We start from the raw sequence: 16011 nt of genomic DNA, 5'->3' as shown, positions 1-16011 counted from the left end.
TAGCACAGTGAAATGGCTAAATATTCTTCCTTGACTCCTTGGCACTTACCATGCGCAGCCTTCACAAGGTACAGAACAAGAGAAAATGGATTATGCCCTCAACAATAAGAGGCGAGTCATCCGCCTGGTTTTGCAGTGGGCTGCCATGTATGGAGACGTCCTACAAGAGGATGACGTGGCGATGGCTTTCCTGGAGGTATGTGGAGATCATCCCTTCCAAGAGTGTGTCTTTGTCCTACAATAAAGGGACCACCCACAAGCATGGCAGCTTTTCTGGAGGGAGTGTAAGTGCAAATTCTAGACTTTGTTAACATGTTCATTCATCAGAAAGGTACTACCAGAAAAGTAAAGAAAAGCATCATCCATTATCCTGCCAATCTAATTCAATAACTGGTAATAGCATTCTGGTGCATTTTCATTTAGTTGCTTTCTTTGTTATATTTTCTGTAGTTATAATCAACATAGTGAGTGAAGTCGCTCAGTCATGTCCGACTCTTTGTGACCGTATGGACTGAAACCTACCAGGCTCTTCTGTCTATGGGATTTTCCAGGCAAGGATACTGGAGTGGGTTGCCATTTCCTTCTCCAGGAGATATTCCCAACCCAGGGACTGAACCCGGGTCTCCCTCATTGTAGGCAGATGCTTTACCGTCTGAGCCACCAGGGAAGTCCATAATCAACATAGTACCCATCATTTCACAGGATGCCTTTTCCACTTTATGTAAGGATTTTTCTATGCCAGTAGAGTCTTTCTAATAAAATTTTCTAATGACCTTTGAGTAGCTATGCCACAGATATATTTATTTCTTCCCACATTGTTGAAGATATCATTTCCATTTTTACCTTCCTCAAAGAGCAGCGTAATGAACACTTTCGTACAAATAGGTCTATTTTTGGTTCTATTCCTAGAAGTGGGATTCCTAGATCAAGTGGTGATGTTTTTGAATACAGTGGAGCAGATAACTTTATTAAAGAATTCTTAGGCCCATGAAGTGGTTCTGAAGGGCCATGATTTACTTTGTAAACACTGATTTAAGCTGAACTTCCTTTTCCTTCCCATGGCTCCAGCCCACGTTACAACAGTGACCTGAGCATTTAATCCTTAATGACTCACTCTGTCCTCCGAAACTGAGATGAGGACCTTATTTCTGTGCAGGCGAAAGGCAACATGACTTCTGTTTCAAACTTTATCAGTCTGTTTGTTTAAGAATGAGTTATCCAAAAGAAACATCCCCACTCACTCCTTTTTAGTCATATCATTTGGCAGGCAGAGAAGTGAGGCTGGGAGGAAAGGTGGATGATGAGAGTCCCTCAAGACTATGGAATGAAAGATTTGAAAGATGTAGAGGAATAATAGTCACTTGGGTCACTGGGTTGTGGCTTCTACCCATTGCTTCGAGTAAAGGACCGTTTTGCAGATGAGTCAGAATGATGGTGATGCTGCTGCTGCCATGGCTCTCGGCTTCTGCTGGGGAGCCCACTGCCCGTGTACAAAGCCGGGCATGGCTAGTGCTGCTCTGTGGGTGGAACCATCCCAGGACATCAGTGAAGAGTCCTGAGTTAGTGACATAAACTCCGCAAAACTTCAGTGCAGTGCTGAATACCATGGCTGTACTTTTAGCACCAACAGTTACAAGACTAGTAGTAAATATCAAACAAACAACAAATACTAAAATAATATTCAAAATAAATATTAAAATTCCCCTGAAAAAAATATGGAGGTGAAAGCAGCGCTCTTAAAGGAAAGACTGTAAAATACCCCATTCCAGAACACTGCGTTGCTTTGCCTTCTGTATAAATATCATATAAACACTTCATTTGCGATTTAAATTTTTTAAATTTGTTTATTGTGGTAGAACATAGCAATCATAAAACTTGCTATTTTAATCATTCTTTAAGTGTACAATTCAGTAGCATTAATTATACTCACAATGGAACACAAGCATCACTACCGTCAGTTTCCAAAATTTTTTTCTCACTTGCCATGTTGAATTTAGACATGCTGTCTAACATTTTCTTATTTGTCCCTAGTCCATGAAACCATGGTCTGGAGATGCTAGTGAGGCAGATGACATGGGGACATGTCTTTGTTGCTCTTTGCAGAATTACGTACCTTTTGCAGTTCTTGTTAAAAGCCTGTGACCTTTGCCAATTACAGGAGTTTTATGTATCTGTATCAGATGATGCCCGGATGCTTGCCGCCCTCAAGGAGCAACTGCCTGAGCTGGAGAAGATTGTCAAGCAAATGTAAGGAAGGGCTTGGCTTTGGGGTGAGCTTTCACCAAGTAAGTGCCTGCTGCCTCTCAATCACATCATCATCCAAAAAGTCCTTTGTCCTCACAAAGGGCGAAAGCTGATTTGAGTGGTGTGGGCCTCAGGTGAGGGGGTGCAGTCAGGCCAGATGAACAAAAGGGCGGAGAGTCTGCTCAGCTGCCTTCTGCACCGGGCAGCTGCCCAGAGAAAGTCTGGGGAGCCAGAGATCCTACTTGGACATCTGACTCAGTAAACCTGGGTCCCTTTGGTTCAAGGCAAGGAACCCAACACCACAGTGGTTAGTGGCATTTAAGGAAAGTTTGAAGAGAATTATTTACGTGGGAAATTCACTTTCTGCTGGCAAAGCTGTTAATGGTGAATACTTGTGTCCTCTAAGTGGAAACACGGGTTTGCACATGCTGTCCTTTGAGCCACTGATTAAATACTGGCTACTAGATAGACTTTAAGAGTGAGCAATCCTGGCTTTTAGCCTCAGTTAGACCAGGGATCTGCCTGGGACAAGAGCTGATCTCTTAGCTGTTCCCTCTGTGCATTGGCCTCTTGGTATTAAAATAAGAAGGCTCATATTGCCTCCTGAAGGGATGCTGCGATTTCATTTCTAACACAAGATTAAAGTTATATACAAGTGAAGCAATTTAATAGTACCAACAGTGTTAAATAATGTGCTTTCTCTGTTTCTCGTAGTTCAGAAGATGCAAAGGCTCCACAAAAGAAGGTCAGTGGCAATAGATCAGGATTCTCTAATTGTGCCCTCTAGACTGACAGTTCTCCAGAAATATAACATCGCAATATGTGACAGTGATGTCTTGTAAATACAAAATATGTTTTATTTCCTGACTCTGCTTCTCAGGCATGTGTCCTCTGAGCTGCAGATATTCATCTGTCATCCTCCCCTTATGGCAGCTACTATTGTTATTATTTTTACAGCACAAAGTTCTTTTGCAACAGTTCAACACAGGCGATGAGAGAGCCCAGAAGCGCCAGCCTATCCGTGGCTCTGATGAAGGTGAGATTTCTTTTCAATCGTGTGTAGAATATTTAAAGTCGGAATGAAATCTTCCCTCTGGGCATCACCCCTTGGGCCCACAGAATAGCTTTTCTTGGCTCTCTGTGCACTCCAGATGGTTTTGCTTGGAGGTGCCCTTTGGCATTCCAGTTATTTTTGTCCTTGAACGTGGGACCTGGAGCCAAGGTGCTTGTTCACATTTCTCTGATTCTGCCTCTACCCCACTGCCACCTTTCCTTGAAGGAGAGAAAGATTATCTCAGGGGCCAGTTGTCAAGGTGGCTGGAAGGTGGTTGGTGTTTTGCAGATGCCTCTCAGAGGTGGAGAACCAGGGTCACCTGCTCAACTGCCGAGCAGGGCTCCCGCCCAGGAAGAGTGCCCCAGGCCCTGAGCACTACCTCATTAGCACCCATCGGGGAGGCCCAGATGCGGCTGTTATTGTTTTCTTGGTTAAGATTTCTTTGAAGCGTCACAGCCAAAATAAAATGATCATGATGAAATCTCCATCTTCAGCCACAGACGAAAATTGTAATTTAGGGGTGCCCCAAACTCAAGAATTACAGGAGGTAGAATTACTTCCAGGACTTGTGTGTTCAGAGCTGAATGTGTGGATACCACATGCAGATCTACTGAACTGAACACCACCCAAGCCATGTGGCCAGGCCTCAGAGTACACACACCAGTGGACAAGTGAGCAGGAATCTTAGCAAATGTTCATGACCCCAGGCAGAAGCACTCCTGTTTGCAAGAGTGTTAATGCCGACTCCCCACCACTGAACCAGGCAGTGGGAATCTAGTGATCTGCCTACCACACAACACTCCTGTGTTGTGAAAAAGAAACACAGACAAGGGCAGACCCTGAAAACTTAACCTAAACATACCTCTCATTCTTTTCCCATGACCTGTGTGTGGGTTTTTCACAACTATCTGTTGTGATTTTTGTAACTGGGATTGGCAGTCATGGACTGTTCTTAGACCAATGCTAAGGTAAGTTTTAGAAGAGGACAAGTGCAGGCATCCATAAGCACAAATAAATACAAGTCATAAGAATGGCAAAGAGATGCAAATTTTGGAGGATGCATCCAAACATTTTGCACAGTTTATGGTTTTGTTTAAGAACTCCAAGACCAATTTATCTTATTGTTGCTGTCTTCCCAATAGTTCTGTTTAAAGTCTATTGCATGGACCACACCTACACAACCATCCGGGTACCAGTGGCCGCCTCGGTGAAGGAAGTCCTCAGTGCAGTTGCCGACAAACTGGGCTCCGGGGAAGGCTTGATCATCGTCAAGATGAGTTCCGGGGGAGGTAGGAGTCTTCTGTAGAAGGGAATATGCCATCAAACAGAACCCTGGCAGGAAGTTAGTGGGGCTCTTTCAAGCTGATCCAAAGGGACAAGTGGGTGCTGTGTGTGTGCCCACAAATAACAGAAATGAAGGTGGTTAGAAGTGGGCTGGGCTAGTGTCTTAATATCCACTATCCAGTAGGTGCCCACTCTGAAGCAGAAAGAGATGAAGAGGCAGCTGGAATGAGGTCTCTGGTGTGGATGTCAGCCTGGAGTTTTCCTGTAAACCCTAAACAGAAAAGCTTAATGCTATAATAACCTATAATAGGAAAAAATTGAAAAAAATATACGTGTGTGTGTGTATAAATACATATATATGTATAACTGAATTACTTTGCTATATACCTGAAATAACACAATGTGCTTAGTTGTTCATTCGTGTCTGACTCTTTGAAACCTCATGGGCTGTAGCCCACCAGGCTCCTCTGTCCATGGGATTTCCCAGGTAAAAGTACTGGAGTGAGTTGCCATTCCCTTCTCCAGGGGATCTTCCCGACCCAGGGATCAAACCCTGGTCTCCTGCATTGCAGGCAGATTCTTTACTATCTGAGCTACCAAGGAAGCCCCAAAATAACACAACACTGTAAATCAAATATACTTCAATTAAGACAAAAAAAAAAAAGAAGTTTAAGGCCTTGGAGCTCTGAGACATGTGGGCCCTAAGAGGACACCTGGCTTTTCTGGCTAAAGGCTATAGGTTTTCATGAGTCTGAAGTTAGAGGTGGTCACAGGCTGGTTCTTTTTGACTGATGATGTCTCCCTCCTTTCCCAGTAGAAAGGGCAGGAACTCAGCTCATTGACAAAGTGAGGAGTATTTTCCCCCACAGGATTACTTGACTACTGCCTACTTTCATCCTTCATGTATTTATTGGCCACTCAGTGTGGCTGTGACAGGAGGGGAGGTGTATGCAGAGCCTGTGCCTCCAAGTGGCTCAGAGGCTGGCGAGGAGGGAGACAATAAATAGTCACCGTACAGGTGACCAGAGCTTTGGGAGGGTCTGCACGGGTTGCAGCGAGAGGCTGCGGGAGGGAGCCATGAGGCTCGCTTATCCAGCAATGATTTGATACTCACTGGAGGATCCTTCAGGATCCGAGGGAGGCCATTTCTGCCGCATTTAAAGACAAATTATTCCACTGAGGCAGAATTTTTAAATATATCTTGGCTTCCCAAAATATCCCCCTCCATTTCTGTTCCTGGTGCACATGACCCAGGACGTCTGTCTGTCCACCACGAGCCCTCTGGCACACTCTCGCCATAGTTCTCCCAGGTGCCTCCTTCACTGCCTTCAGGCTTTCCTATCCTTGTCACATGGAGGCCCCCCTCCTTCCTTTCTGATTCCCCCTTATCCATCCTTCCCAGCCTCCCTCCCTGCTCTATTGTCGTCTCCTCCTCACTGCTTACTCTCTGATGCATCGTCAGTGTCTGCATCCCTCGCTATGATGTAAGCTCTTTGGGGACTATTTTTTTTTTTTTTTGTATCATTCCCTTCTGTATCCTCAATGTCCAGAGCAGTGTCCAGCATATAGTAAATGCTAAACAAATATCTTTTGTATGAACTATTTTAAATATAAGAGACTTCATCTAATAATGCAGTTGCCCTCCAAATTAGGGAATGAGTGAAAAAATAGTGATAAATTTTACATCAAAAGTCATGTGGGACTCAGAAAACCCCTAAGTTTTTTAAAAGTGATACTGTCATCTCCAAAAGGCTGGGCATTAATTACCATCTAGAAGCATAACTTGTTTTTTAAATGGCAGGTGCGGTTTTTGTGTGCAGAACTGGGTAAATTGACCCTCAGGTATTTCCATCCCTGTTTTGGGGTCATTTCTGATGGCATCCTGAGTGTTGTGTGCCTGCGTGATTGCTGTGTCTTTTTTATTCAGTGGATCCCTTCAGTACAGTATTTTGTGCAGTCACTCTGCATGTTCCAGTAATTCACCAAGCTGGCAATTTGTTGGTGTGATTAGGGCAGTACAGCAAATCTCAGATGCATTTAATAGGCAATCTCATGCTTTTTATGTTCACAGAAAAGGTGGTGCTCAAACCTAATGATGTTTCAGTATTTACAACGCTCACCATTAATGGACGTCTGTTTGCTTGCCCGCGAGAGCAATTCGATTCACTGGTAGGTGTGGATGGCCGCCTTGGAGCAGCGTCTGCAATCAGAAAAACTTGTCTGGAGCTTAATTTTGCAGTCACATTGAACTCAGTTGCTAAAAAAATCTTGAATGCTACTTGTCTTTTTCTTTTCTCCGGTCTATTAGGTAAGCCTCAGGTGTTCATTTGAGACGCTCTGAGCTTTAGATTTTCCTTTGTGGAAATTCACCAAGTTGCACTATGATTGGGGCATAATTCAGCTTTCAGAACTCTTTATAGTAATTCACCTCCTTGAAATGTCCCCGATTTAAATACTGATATTAAAAAACATGAACACTTTGAGACCAGGATAGAAATAATTTTTTTAAGGCCAGACATTGCGATTTATCCTGCTCCTTAGGGGGATGTAGAAATGCATTATGACAGAGCCACTCTATGGTCCAGGGAAAATGCTGTTCCCTGAAAGGGCTCTCTCCATCTTCTGCGGGAAATATCAGAGGCCAGCTGTCTTCCCTAAGTCTCCAAAACACTGTTCACAGCCCCACACAGCTCTCTGAGTAAAGGCATAATCAACCGTGTTAACAAGTGACTGGCCCTCTTTCCTTTATGCTCTGGTGGGGTTCATTTCTGTTTCTCCTTCAATAGTTAGGCATGGAAATGAATTGCTATTAGAGTATCTTCGAGAGCCTGTGGGGCCAGTTCAGAGGACTAGTTTTTTCCCATCTGTTAGACACACAGGGCTTCTTTACTAAGAAAAGTGCAACACAAGCACTACAGTGTGTTGAATTTTGTTGTTGTTGTTTAGTTGCCAAGTCATGTCTGACTCTCTTTTGACCCTATGGACCTGCCGACCCTCTGTCCATGGGATTTCCCAGGCAAGGATATTGGAGTGGGTTGCCATTTCCTTCTCTGGGATTGGTCTTCCCAACCCAGGGATTGAACCTGCAACTCCTGCACCAGCAGATGGATTCTGAGCCACCAAGGAAGCTGGATTGCATTTTAGTGGGGAGAATTTAACTACATGAGTGAAGCAGGAATACGTTCAGTTTAATCAGATCAGATGTTGTAGGTAAATCAAGATTCCCCTTCTTGGACTTTCTAGAGCTTGCTTAGCCTCATTGTGATTCTGACCTTCTGACCCGGGGAGAGCTAGTTTGTGCAGCCGCACAGGTTAAGCAGATTTTGTGATTTCTTGAATTCACCTGGAGAGGAACTTTGCAAAAGGGGCATGAGTTCTCTTGACCTCCCTCACCCACCAGCACTGTATGATATGAATCTGTTCACTGTCCTTTTCATGGCTTTTTCCTTATCTACATCCACTGCTTTCTGAAAATAAATACTTCCCAGTTTTGAGAGATTGGGGAGAGAAATGGCATGAATGAGTCAGACTACCCTCTCCTGGCAGCAAAACCCAGCAAAAGCCAGTTTAGTTGCAGACCTGCTGAAGCTGCTCTGTGATGCGTTTGCCACTCGGGGCTTGGGCCTCTCTTGCCAGCTGGTTCTTGGCCTCAGTGTCTGATGACATGGTGTATAGATGCAGAATGTGGACCATCTCCAGCTCTCTGTGGGGAAGATACTAACTTTTTAAGCCTCTGTTTATTTGCACACAATCCTCCTGCCTTACAAGTTCTCAGTCCTTCCTAGTCTTCCATTTTAAGCCATGCGTAATTGCAAGGAGCTTACTTTGTGGCAAGTATCTGGACATGAACATGCTTAACTTCTTCCCTGGTGCTCTGCCATTCACTGGCCTGCCAGTTATGCCATCATTTCTAAGGGGTGGTCACAAAACTGTAGGCATGAAGCTGTTTTTCCGACTTTCTAAAGATTTGAGGACAGTCCATCCAGGAAGAGTCGAACACAGAATGACTCTGCAGTACAGAATGTTGGCCAGACCTTTGATCCATCAACACATACTTATATGAAGTGCCGGCATCTGCGTGACACTGGAACAGTGTCCCAGAGCCTCTGTCCTTACAATAATCATGGTCAAATTGGGAGATGAAACTAACACAAACAGCCTGGAACAGAACAAACCGTGGTGCTGAAGTGCTGTCTAGAATTAGTAGTGTCAGCAGTTTGTCCTAGTCACTTAAGGGCTCAGATTCTAGAGCTTTACTTTCTTGACATTTTAAGCATAAATGTTAGTACAGAGCAACTTGCAATAAAACCCCATTGTACTGTAATTTGCTTCTACTTTTATCCATTCACTAGCTTCTTAGGTTTTTCTTTGGGGCCTAACCTATATCATTCCAGGTGTTGTGGATGATTCTGGCTCTAGCATGGTCTTGAAAATCGATCCATCATGGTCCTTGCACCTCAGGGAGCTCATAGTATAGTGTGGGACACCAGTGTGATGGCATCCAGTGTGACAAATGCCATTGCAGAGCTGGGTACAGAGTGTGTAAGCCCGAGGAAAGAGGACACTGGGGTGACAGCTTGCTTTAGCCATCTCTTTGTCACTGACAATCAGCACATCCTTTTAATGTCTTCGTTTCCTCGTCAGGACAATGGGAGCATAAGAGTGCTATTCTCCTGATCACCCCATCCAAGCTTAACAGATAAATCAGCTCTCAAAAAGAGCCAAGTCAAGTCTACAGGAGTTCTTTGCCTTGGTGTGAGCACTTCTCAGATCTGTCTATGTAATGCAGACCCTACATAGGTTCTTCTGTGCTTCATCTGTAGGAAATTTCCACAGGGATATCTAGGAGAAAATGGTCCGGGAATCTGCTTCCTAAGGGACCAGCATGTAATTCCCCCTTCAGATGGAGGAGCCTTCTGTACCACTCAGATTGCCTCCCTGGTCGTTCATGGAGGGAAGCAGTCGGCCTGCCCTTTGCTTGGTGAGCCCTGTTCACTCATAAAAAGTAGAGATTCAACAGGGGTTTCTGTTTCTGTCAAAAGGGATTCAGGATGATATACTAGTATCCATGTCGAAAAGTATTCTATGGCATCTTCCCTGTTGTTGTTCAGTCACTCAGTTGTGTCCGAATCTTTGCAACCCCATGGACTGCAGTACTCCAGGCTTCCCTATCCTTCACCATCTCCCAGAGTTTGCTCAAATTCATGTCCATTGAGTTGGTGATGCCATCCAACCATCTCATTCTCTGTTGCCCCCTTCTCCTCCTGCCTTCAATCTTTCCCAGCATTAGGGTCTTTTCCAATAAGTCAGTTCTTCGCATCAGGTGGCCAAAGTATTGGAGCTTCAGCATCAGTCCTTCCAATGAATATTCGGGGTTGATTTCCTTTAGGATGGACTGGTTTGATCTCCTTGCAGTCCAAGGGACTCTCAGGAGTCTTCTCCAGTACCACAGTTTGAAGGCATCAATTCTTTGGCACTCAGCCATCTTTCCTGTCGTTGGGCTAATTTATCCCCTCTGTGAAAGCCATAAGACCTCAAGGGAAAGAGATGAGGACTCAGACTGAGGAAAGAACAAACCCAAGGAATGGAGGGCAGGTCCACAGCAGAGCAAACAGGCAAGAGGGAAGGTAGGATGTGGCCAGTCAGCCGGAGCCTTAGACAGAGTCCACCTGCTGAGCATTTAAGAGCTTCCTGACATTCCTACCTGAGAGCTACCATGCTTGAAACCATACTGCTTGTTTCCATAAACTACTTGCCCGTTAGCTTCAAGTCAGTTCCCCAAGTTTTAAAACTTTGGAATAATGATTTTTCTTCCATGGTCTCTGTGCCCTGCTCTTCCTGGCCTAGAGTGAATCGGCAACAACAGTGTTTGGCCCATCCATACAGGTGCTGTACTCCTCACTCTTCCTGGACCTCTGCATCGGTGCAGCACAGCTGGGAAGGTGGGGGCCCCCTCTGTGCGGGGCACTTGCTCACACTTAAATTATTCCCATCCTGTTCTCTTAACAAGCCTAGGTACCAGGTGGTTGTTGCTGTTAAGTCACTAGGTCATGTCTGACTCTTAACGACCCCATGGACCTCAGCACGCCAGGCCTCCCTGTCCTTCACTATCATCTGGAGTTTACTCAAACTCATGTCCATTTAGTCGGTGATACATTCAACCATCTCATCTTCCATGGTCCCCTTTCTCCTCCTGCCCTCAATCTTTCCCAGATCAGGGTCTTTTCCAGTGAGTTAGCTCTTAGCATTAGGTGGCCAAAGTATTGACGCTTTAGCTTCAGCATTAATCCTTACAATGGATATTCAGGGTTGATTTCCTTGCTACCCAGGGGGCTCTCAGGAGTCTTCTCCAGCACCACAGTTTAAAGGCTGCAGCACCAACTCTTTGGCGCTCAGCCTTCTTTCTGGTCCAGCTCTCACATCCATACATGACTACTGGAAAAGCTATAGCCTTAATTAAATGGACCTTTGTTAGAAAAGTGATGTCTCTGCTTTTGTCTAGGTTTGTCATAGCTTTTCTTCCAAATCGTAAGCGTCTTTTAGTTTTATGACTGCAGTCACTGACCATCCACAGTGATTTTGGAGCCCAAGAAAATAAAATCTGTCACTGTTTCTACTCTTTCCCCATCTGTTTGCCATGCAGTGATGGGACCGGATGCCATGATCTAGTTTTTTGAATGTTGAGTTTTAAGCCAGCTTTTTCACTCTCCTCTTTGATCCTCATCAAGAGGCTCTTTAGTTCCTCTTCACTTTCTGCCATTAGAGTGGTATCTAGGTACTAGGTAGTGGGTCCCCAACTCATAAGAGCTAAAGATAGTCAACAGATTAGGGGATCATCCAAGTCTATGTAATTAGAGTGCGGTTTACATTCAGGGTCTGCTGCTTTCTGAAACAGGCACTAACCTGGTCTATTACAAAACCCTAATTCCCATTGGACACTCCAAGACTTTCTAACATGGTCCACTCTGTTCCCCTGAACTCTCTGTTCCTGTCAAGCAAGTCTGATGACACATCCCCACCTTCATGCCTTGGCTGCCATCCTCCAACCTATGACCCACCGTTCTGGATACTCAGAGGAAACTTTGCCCTTCCAAACCTGCCCAGTTTCATCTATTTCATCTTTTAAAGCCCAGCTTTTTTTTCCAAGAACCTCTTAAGGCTACATATTCATTCCAAATGCCCACTACCTCTCAAAAGCCCATTCATGTTTCCTCACCTGTTTTTCACATATCTGGGAGTCTGGTGTTTATTGATGCTTCTGTCTGTCCCTTTATACATACATGCAAATAAATGCCAACAGCTGATTCTTTATTGACATGCAGTGCTATATTCACAAGTCAGAGCTGATTCCTCTGTTAAACTGCAAACTTTCAAATGCCCAGAAAGCAGCAGGCATTAGAGAATATCAAGGTTATGGGTGATGATGACAATGATGAATGATGATAAGTGTGAACAATATTAGTACTTCCAACCTAAATATTGGATACCCAAATACGTTTTATATCATGCTGGGGAAACTATCTTTTAATTCATGTGACTTTTATAACTTTAAACTATTATTGCAGATCAATGGGTATGAATATAAGTAAAGTTTCTAGTATATACAAATCATTCATCTTATTAAGGAAAAGCACCCTAATTCATTTCTCATAAAGTGAAAATGAAGTACGTAAATTGGATGGAAAATTTTGACCAAGGGTCTTCCAGAAAGTAGCAGAATTTAGTTTTCTGATGCCTAGCTCCAAACACCATGACTATGTGACTATCATTCCTAGCTCTACATCTCTCAGAAAGTAGAGGAAATGAACATCACCGATAACCCCATGTAATCACAGACCCTTCTTTCACCTAGCAGTCCCAGGCAGTCTATTATGAGAGATGTAGATGCAGCAACTTTACCAGTGTCACCAGCCCCTGCCGTAATAAGTAGCTAAATACCCAAACCATGATGCCAGTACCTGCTCTGGAACAGCCTCAATGGGAAACAGAACTTCTTACATGTTTGCCAGGGAAAAGGAATTGGTTCCAGGGAGCTCCCAAACCCTTGCAGAAGAGAACCTCCATAGGTCAGTTGTCACTGAATCGTATTTGCCATGGTCCATGTTTTTCAGTCAGTGGAATTGATTAGAGTGATAATGGTTACTATAAAAATACATGGAGGCAAGTGAGCATTAAGAGCAAAGGCTTTTTTCTCCTCTGGGTAAAATCAAAGCTTCAAGGTATTCCTTAAAGCATCTTCAAAATCCTCTCCCCTCCAAGTCCTAACAGCATTCAGCTTGTCTGTTTTGAGATACTGATATATGTTCATATTATTATTCATAGACTCCCTTGCCAGAACAGGAGGGCCCAACTGTTGGAACAATGGGAACTTTTGAACTGATGAGCTCCAAAGATTTGGCCTACCAGATGACAATTTATGATTGGGAGCTCTTCAACTGTGTGCATGAGGTAAGGTGCTCCATTGAGAGCATGCATTCATAAGTTTCATGGCAGTTCTGGATGTTGCCTGCAAATGTGAATATACATGCTGCAATGTTAAAGTCACGTGAGACGTTTTTTGTTGTTTTTTTTTTTTTTTGCCAAATATTGAGTATATTAATAAAGCCTGTTATGAAGCCTTTGAGAGTAAAGAAAAATCTTTATGATTTGCAATAAGCTCTGTCTTCCTGAGAATGTTAAGCCAGTAGCACCTAGTTTATAATTACAGTATTCAACAAGCCTCATTGAGCCCTGAGGTCTTCAAGCTGAAGTTCAAGTTGAATTCCAGTCAGTGATTATATTCATGCTTGCTGACCAGTGTCAATTTGGCATGTCAAATGGAGGAGCAAGCTGGTGTTTTGATTTAAAAACAAAGATGTGATACTGTTTTCCTTTCTTCTAGCTGGAGCTAATCTATCACACATTTGGAAGGCATCATTTTAAAAAGACCACAGCAAACTTGGATTTGTTCCTGAGGAGGTTTAATGAAATTCAGTTTTGGGTTGTCACTGAGATTTGCCTTTGTTCCCAGCCTAGCAAGCGTGTTCAGCTCTTAAAAAAATTTATTAAGATCGCAGCCCAGTAAGTATTCACTCGGGGAGAGAAAAACATTTGAGCTGTGGTTTCATTTTGTCCCCTTAGATTACACCTTAAAAAGCAAAATGAGATATTAAATCTGTTTATGCACCAGGTGACTCAGATGGTAAAGAATATGTCTGCAATGCAGGAGAGCCAGGTTCAATCCCTGGGTCAGGAAGATCCCCTGGAGAAGGAAATGACAACCCACTCTAGTATTCTCGCCTAGAGAATTCCATGAACAGAGGAGTCTGGTGGGCTACAGTCCATGGGGTCACAAAGAGTCTGGGGACGACTGAGCAACTAACATACCAACCACAGGGGCTTAAGAGTACCTGAACTCTTGTGAAAGTTGTGCTTTGTCTAGCTTTTGTAATATTGACACTAATATATAAATTAACATCCTACAGCACTGAGGCTCAAGTTAAAATCATGACCTCTTTTTGCTCTGAACTACTGAGACTGTACCTCCTTCAGTTTAAGGGCTCTGTCAGCAAAGTTCTGTTGCAAAAGTTCTGTTTTAAAAGCTAGGCGAGTCGAGGTCTAACTGGACACGTTCTTGCCAGTAGAGGGCAGTGGAAACATACGTGTAAAACTGTGCTTCCAACTCAGCTGGGATAAAATCCATAAAATGCATAAAAACGAGCTAACCTGGCCCATGAAAATCATCTCCATAAACATCAGAAAAAGCAAGCGTCTTATAAATATTCTATTTAACAGCACTTCGTGGGAAACAATTTATTTACTGCAGGGGCCAGTTAGATTTCTCCCTGACATGAATTTAATCTTCTCCTGCTATTTAGATATGCCTGACAACCTCCTGTTTACTTCCATGTTTCTGGTATCACCACAGTGCTAAAAATAAAACACTAAATGCAGCTTGTGGCTGCGAGACGTCTTTCCTTTCTAAAAGCAGGGAGCTCTAGCCTAGGAAGGTGGGGAGCCCAAGTGACCCCAGCTGGGCAGTTTGCTTGAGCCAAAAAGTTTAGATCCCGTACAGAGTCTAATTTCCAGAGCTAAACAAAGAAGCAACCGCTGCTTGACATTTCACACATGCCAGCTTGCCAAATGCCTTGAATTATTTTGCCAAAAATTTGGGAGTTCAGCGGGATATCCAAAGCCCTTGGATTCAAATGCTGGTATCTCTTAATTTGGGGGGAAAAACATGCCTTTTGAAAGAAAGATTTGGTAAAATGTTGCTTATGAATTTCTGGTTCGGAGTGCAACCACTTTCCCAGAAGCCATGAATCGGCTGATTGCGGGGGCCAGATGTCTCTATTTGGAAGGAGATGACTAGGAAGATGTGACAGTATGTGCTTCCCTGTTCCCTAAGGCACCTCCTCTCCTCCCCTTAGCCTGGCAGGGCCGCGTGCACCGAGGGAGGGCAGAGGAAGTCTGCACACAGCCATGGAGATGGAAAACCTGTAGGGGCCTGCCGCTGCTATTTTACAGAGCAGCAGAGGAGAGCCTTGCAGGAACTCGGGATTTTTTTTTTTTTTTAATGTTTTTGTCTTTCTTATCTCTCTCTTCCTTCTGATTATGGGTGAATTTAGCCTTCAGGATAAATTGGCTTATGTTATTTAAACATTATTTAAGCTGCACTGTCCCACACAGTTGGAGAAGGAAATGTCAGCCCACTCCAGTATTCTTGCCTGGAAAATCCCATGGACGGAGGAGCCTGGTGGGCTACAGTCCATGGGGTCGCAAAGAGTCGGACACAACTGAGCAACTTCACATACATCCCACACAGTAGAACTCTTCACCCAATCCAGCTGGAGAAGACTGTAGACTCAGAAACCAGGATCCTCATGCATGAGATGTAAACCTAGTGGCAGGAAGTACGTTTTGCGTGGTATTTTTTGAGAACTTCCATATATTCTATTGAAGCTCTTCGACCTGCCCAGAACTTTGTGAAGTTGGGGGTCCAAATGTTATCCTTGCCTTTTCCAGGTGGGAGAGACTGAGGCAGAGAGAAATTTCGTGACTTACCTAGGGTGATCAAGTGACCAGAGCCGTGAGCAGAGAAGCAGGCCTGCACGTCCTTTCATGAGCACACAGCTAGGACAAAGGCAAGGGGCGTTTCCATGACCCTCCTCGCCACCTTCAGCCTGCGGTGTCTGAAGTTGCTCTCAGCCCCTGACCACCCCTGCACAGATAAAGCCCTACCGCTTCCCCAGCACTGCGAGAGACATGCCATAGCTTCTCTCAATCTGTTTTCCCATTTCCACACAGACCATTTACGAAGCACTCTGCAAGGAGAACACAGGGAGCAAACGCAGCAATTTAATTAGCCTCTTGCAAAAATGCTAATCCAAACAAGATTTAATTATGATGTAGTCAACTTAGATAACCATATTGACTTGTGGTAAAGGATT

The 16011-nt window shown here is 44.0% G+C and overlaps 1 protein-coding gene across 7 annotated transcripts in view; it reads left to right on the top strand.

Moving 5' to 3' along the window:
• Positions 1-16011, top strand: part of RAPGEF4 (Rap guanine nucleotide exchange factor 4) — a 315899-nt gene that overhangs the window by 277539 nt on the left and 22349 nt on the right. For 6 of the 7 annotated variants that reach the window (XM_043894163.1, XM_043894162.1, XM_043894166.1 and 3 more), the window contains 8 exons: positions 46-196; positions 2159-2247; positions 2959-2989; positions 3202-3280; positions 4441-4587; positions 6654-6751; positions 12905-13030; positions 13464-13642. In XM_043894163.1, coding sequence (XP_043750098.1) covers positions 46-196; positions 2159-2247; positions 2959-2989; positions 3202-3280; positions 4441-4587; positions 6654-6751; positions 12905-13030; positions 13464-13642 — 900 coding nt within the window. Of the gene's footprint in view, positions 1-45; positions 197-2158; positions 2248-2958; positions 2990-3201; positions 3281-4440; positions 4588-6653; positions 6752-12904; positions 13031-13463; positions 13643-16011 lie in introns of those variants that run through there. The other variant, XM_043894169.1, reaches the window with a different exon arrangement.

Source organism: Cervus elaphus, chromosome 33, assembly GCF_910594005.1.
Source record: "Cervus elaphus chromosome 33, mCerEla1.1, whole genome shotgun sequence".
Lineage (NCBI taxonomy): Eukaryota > Metazoa > Chordata > Mammalia > Artiodactyla > Cervidae > Cervus > Cervus elaphus.
This window is presented reverse-complemented; position numbering and strand designations above follow the sequence as displayed.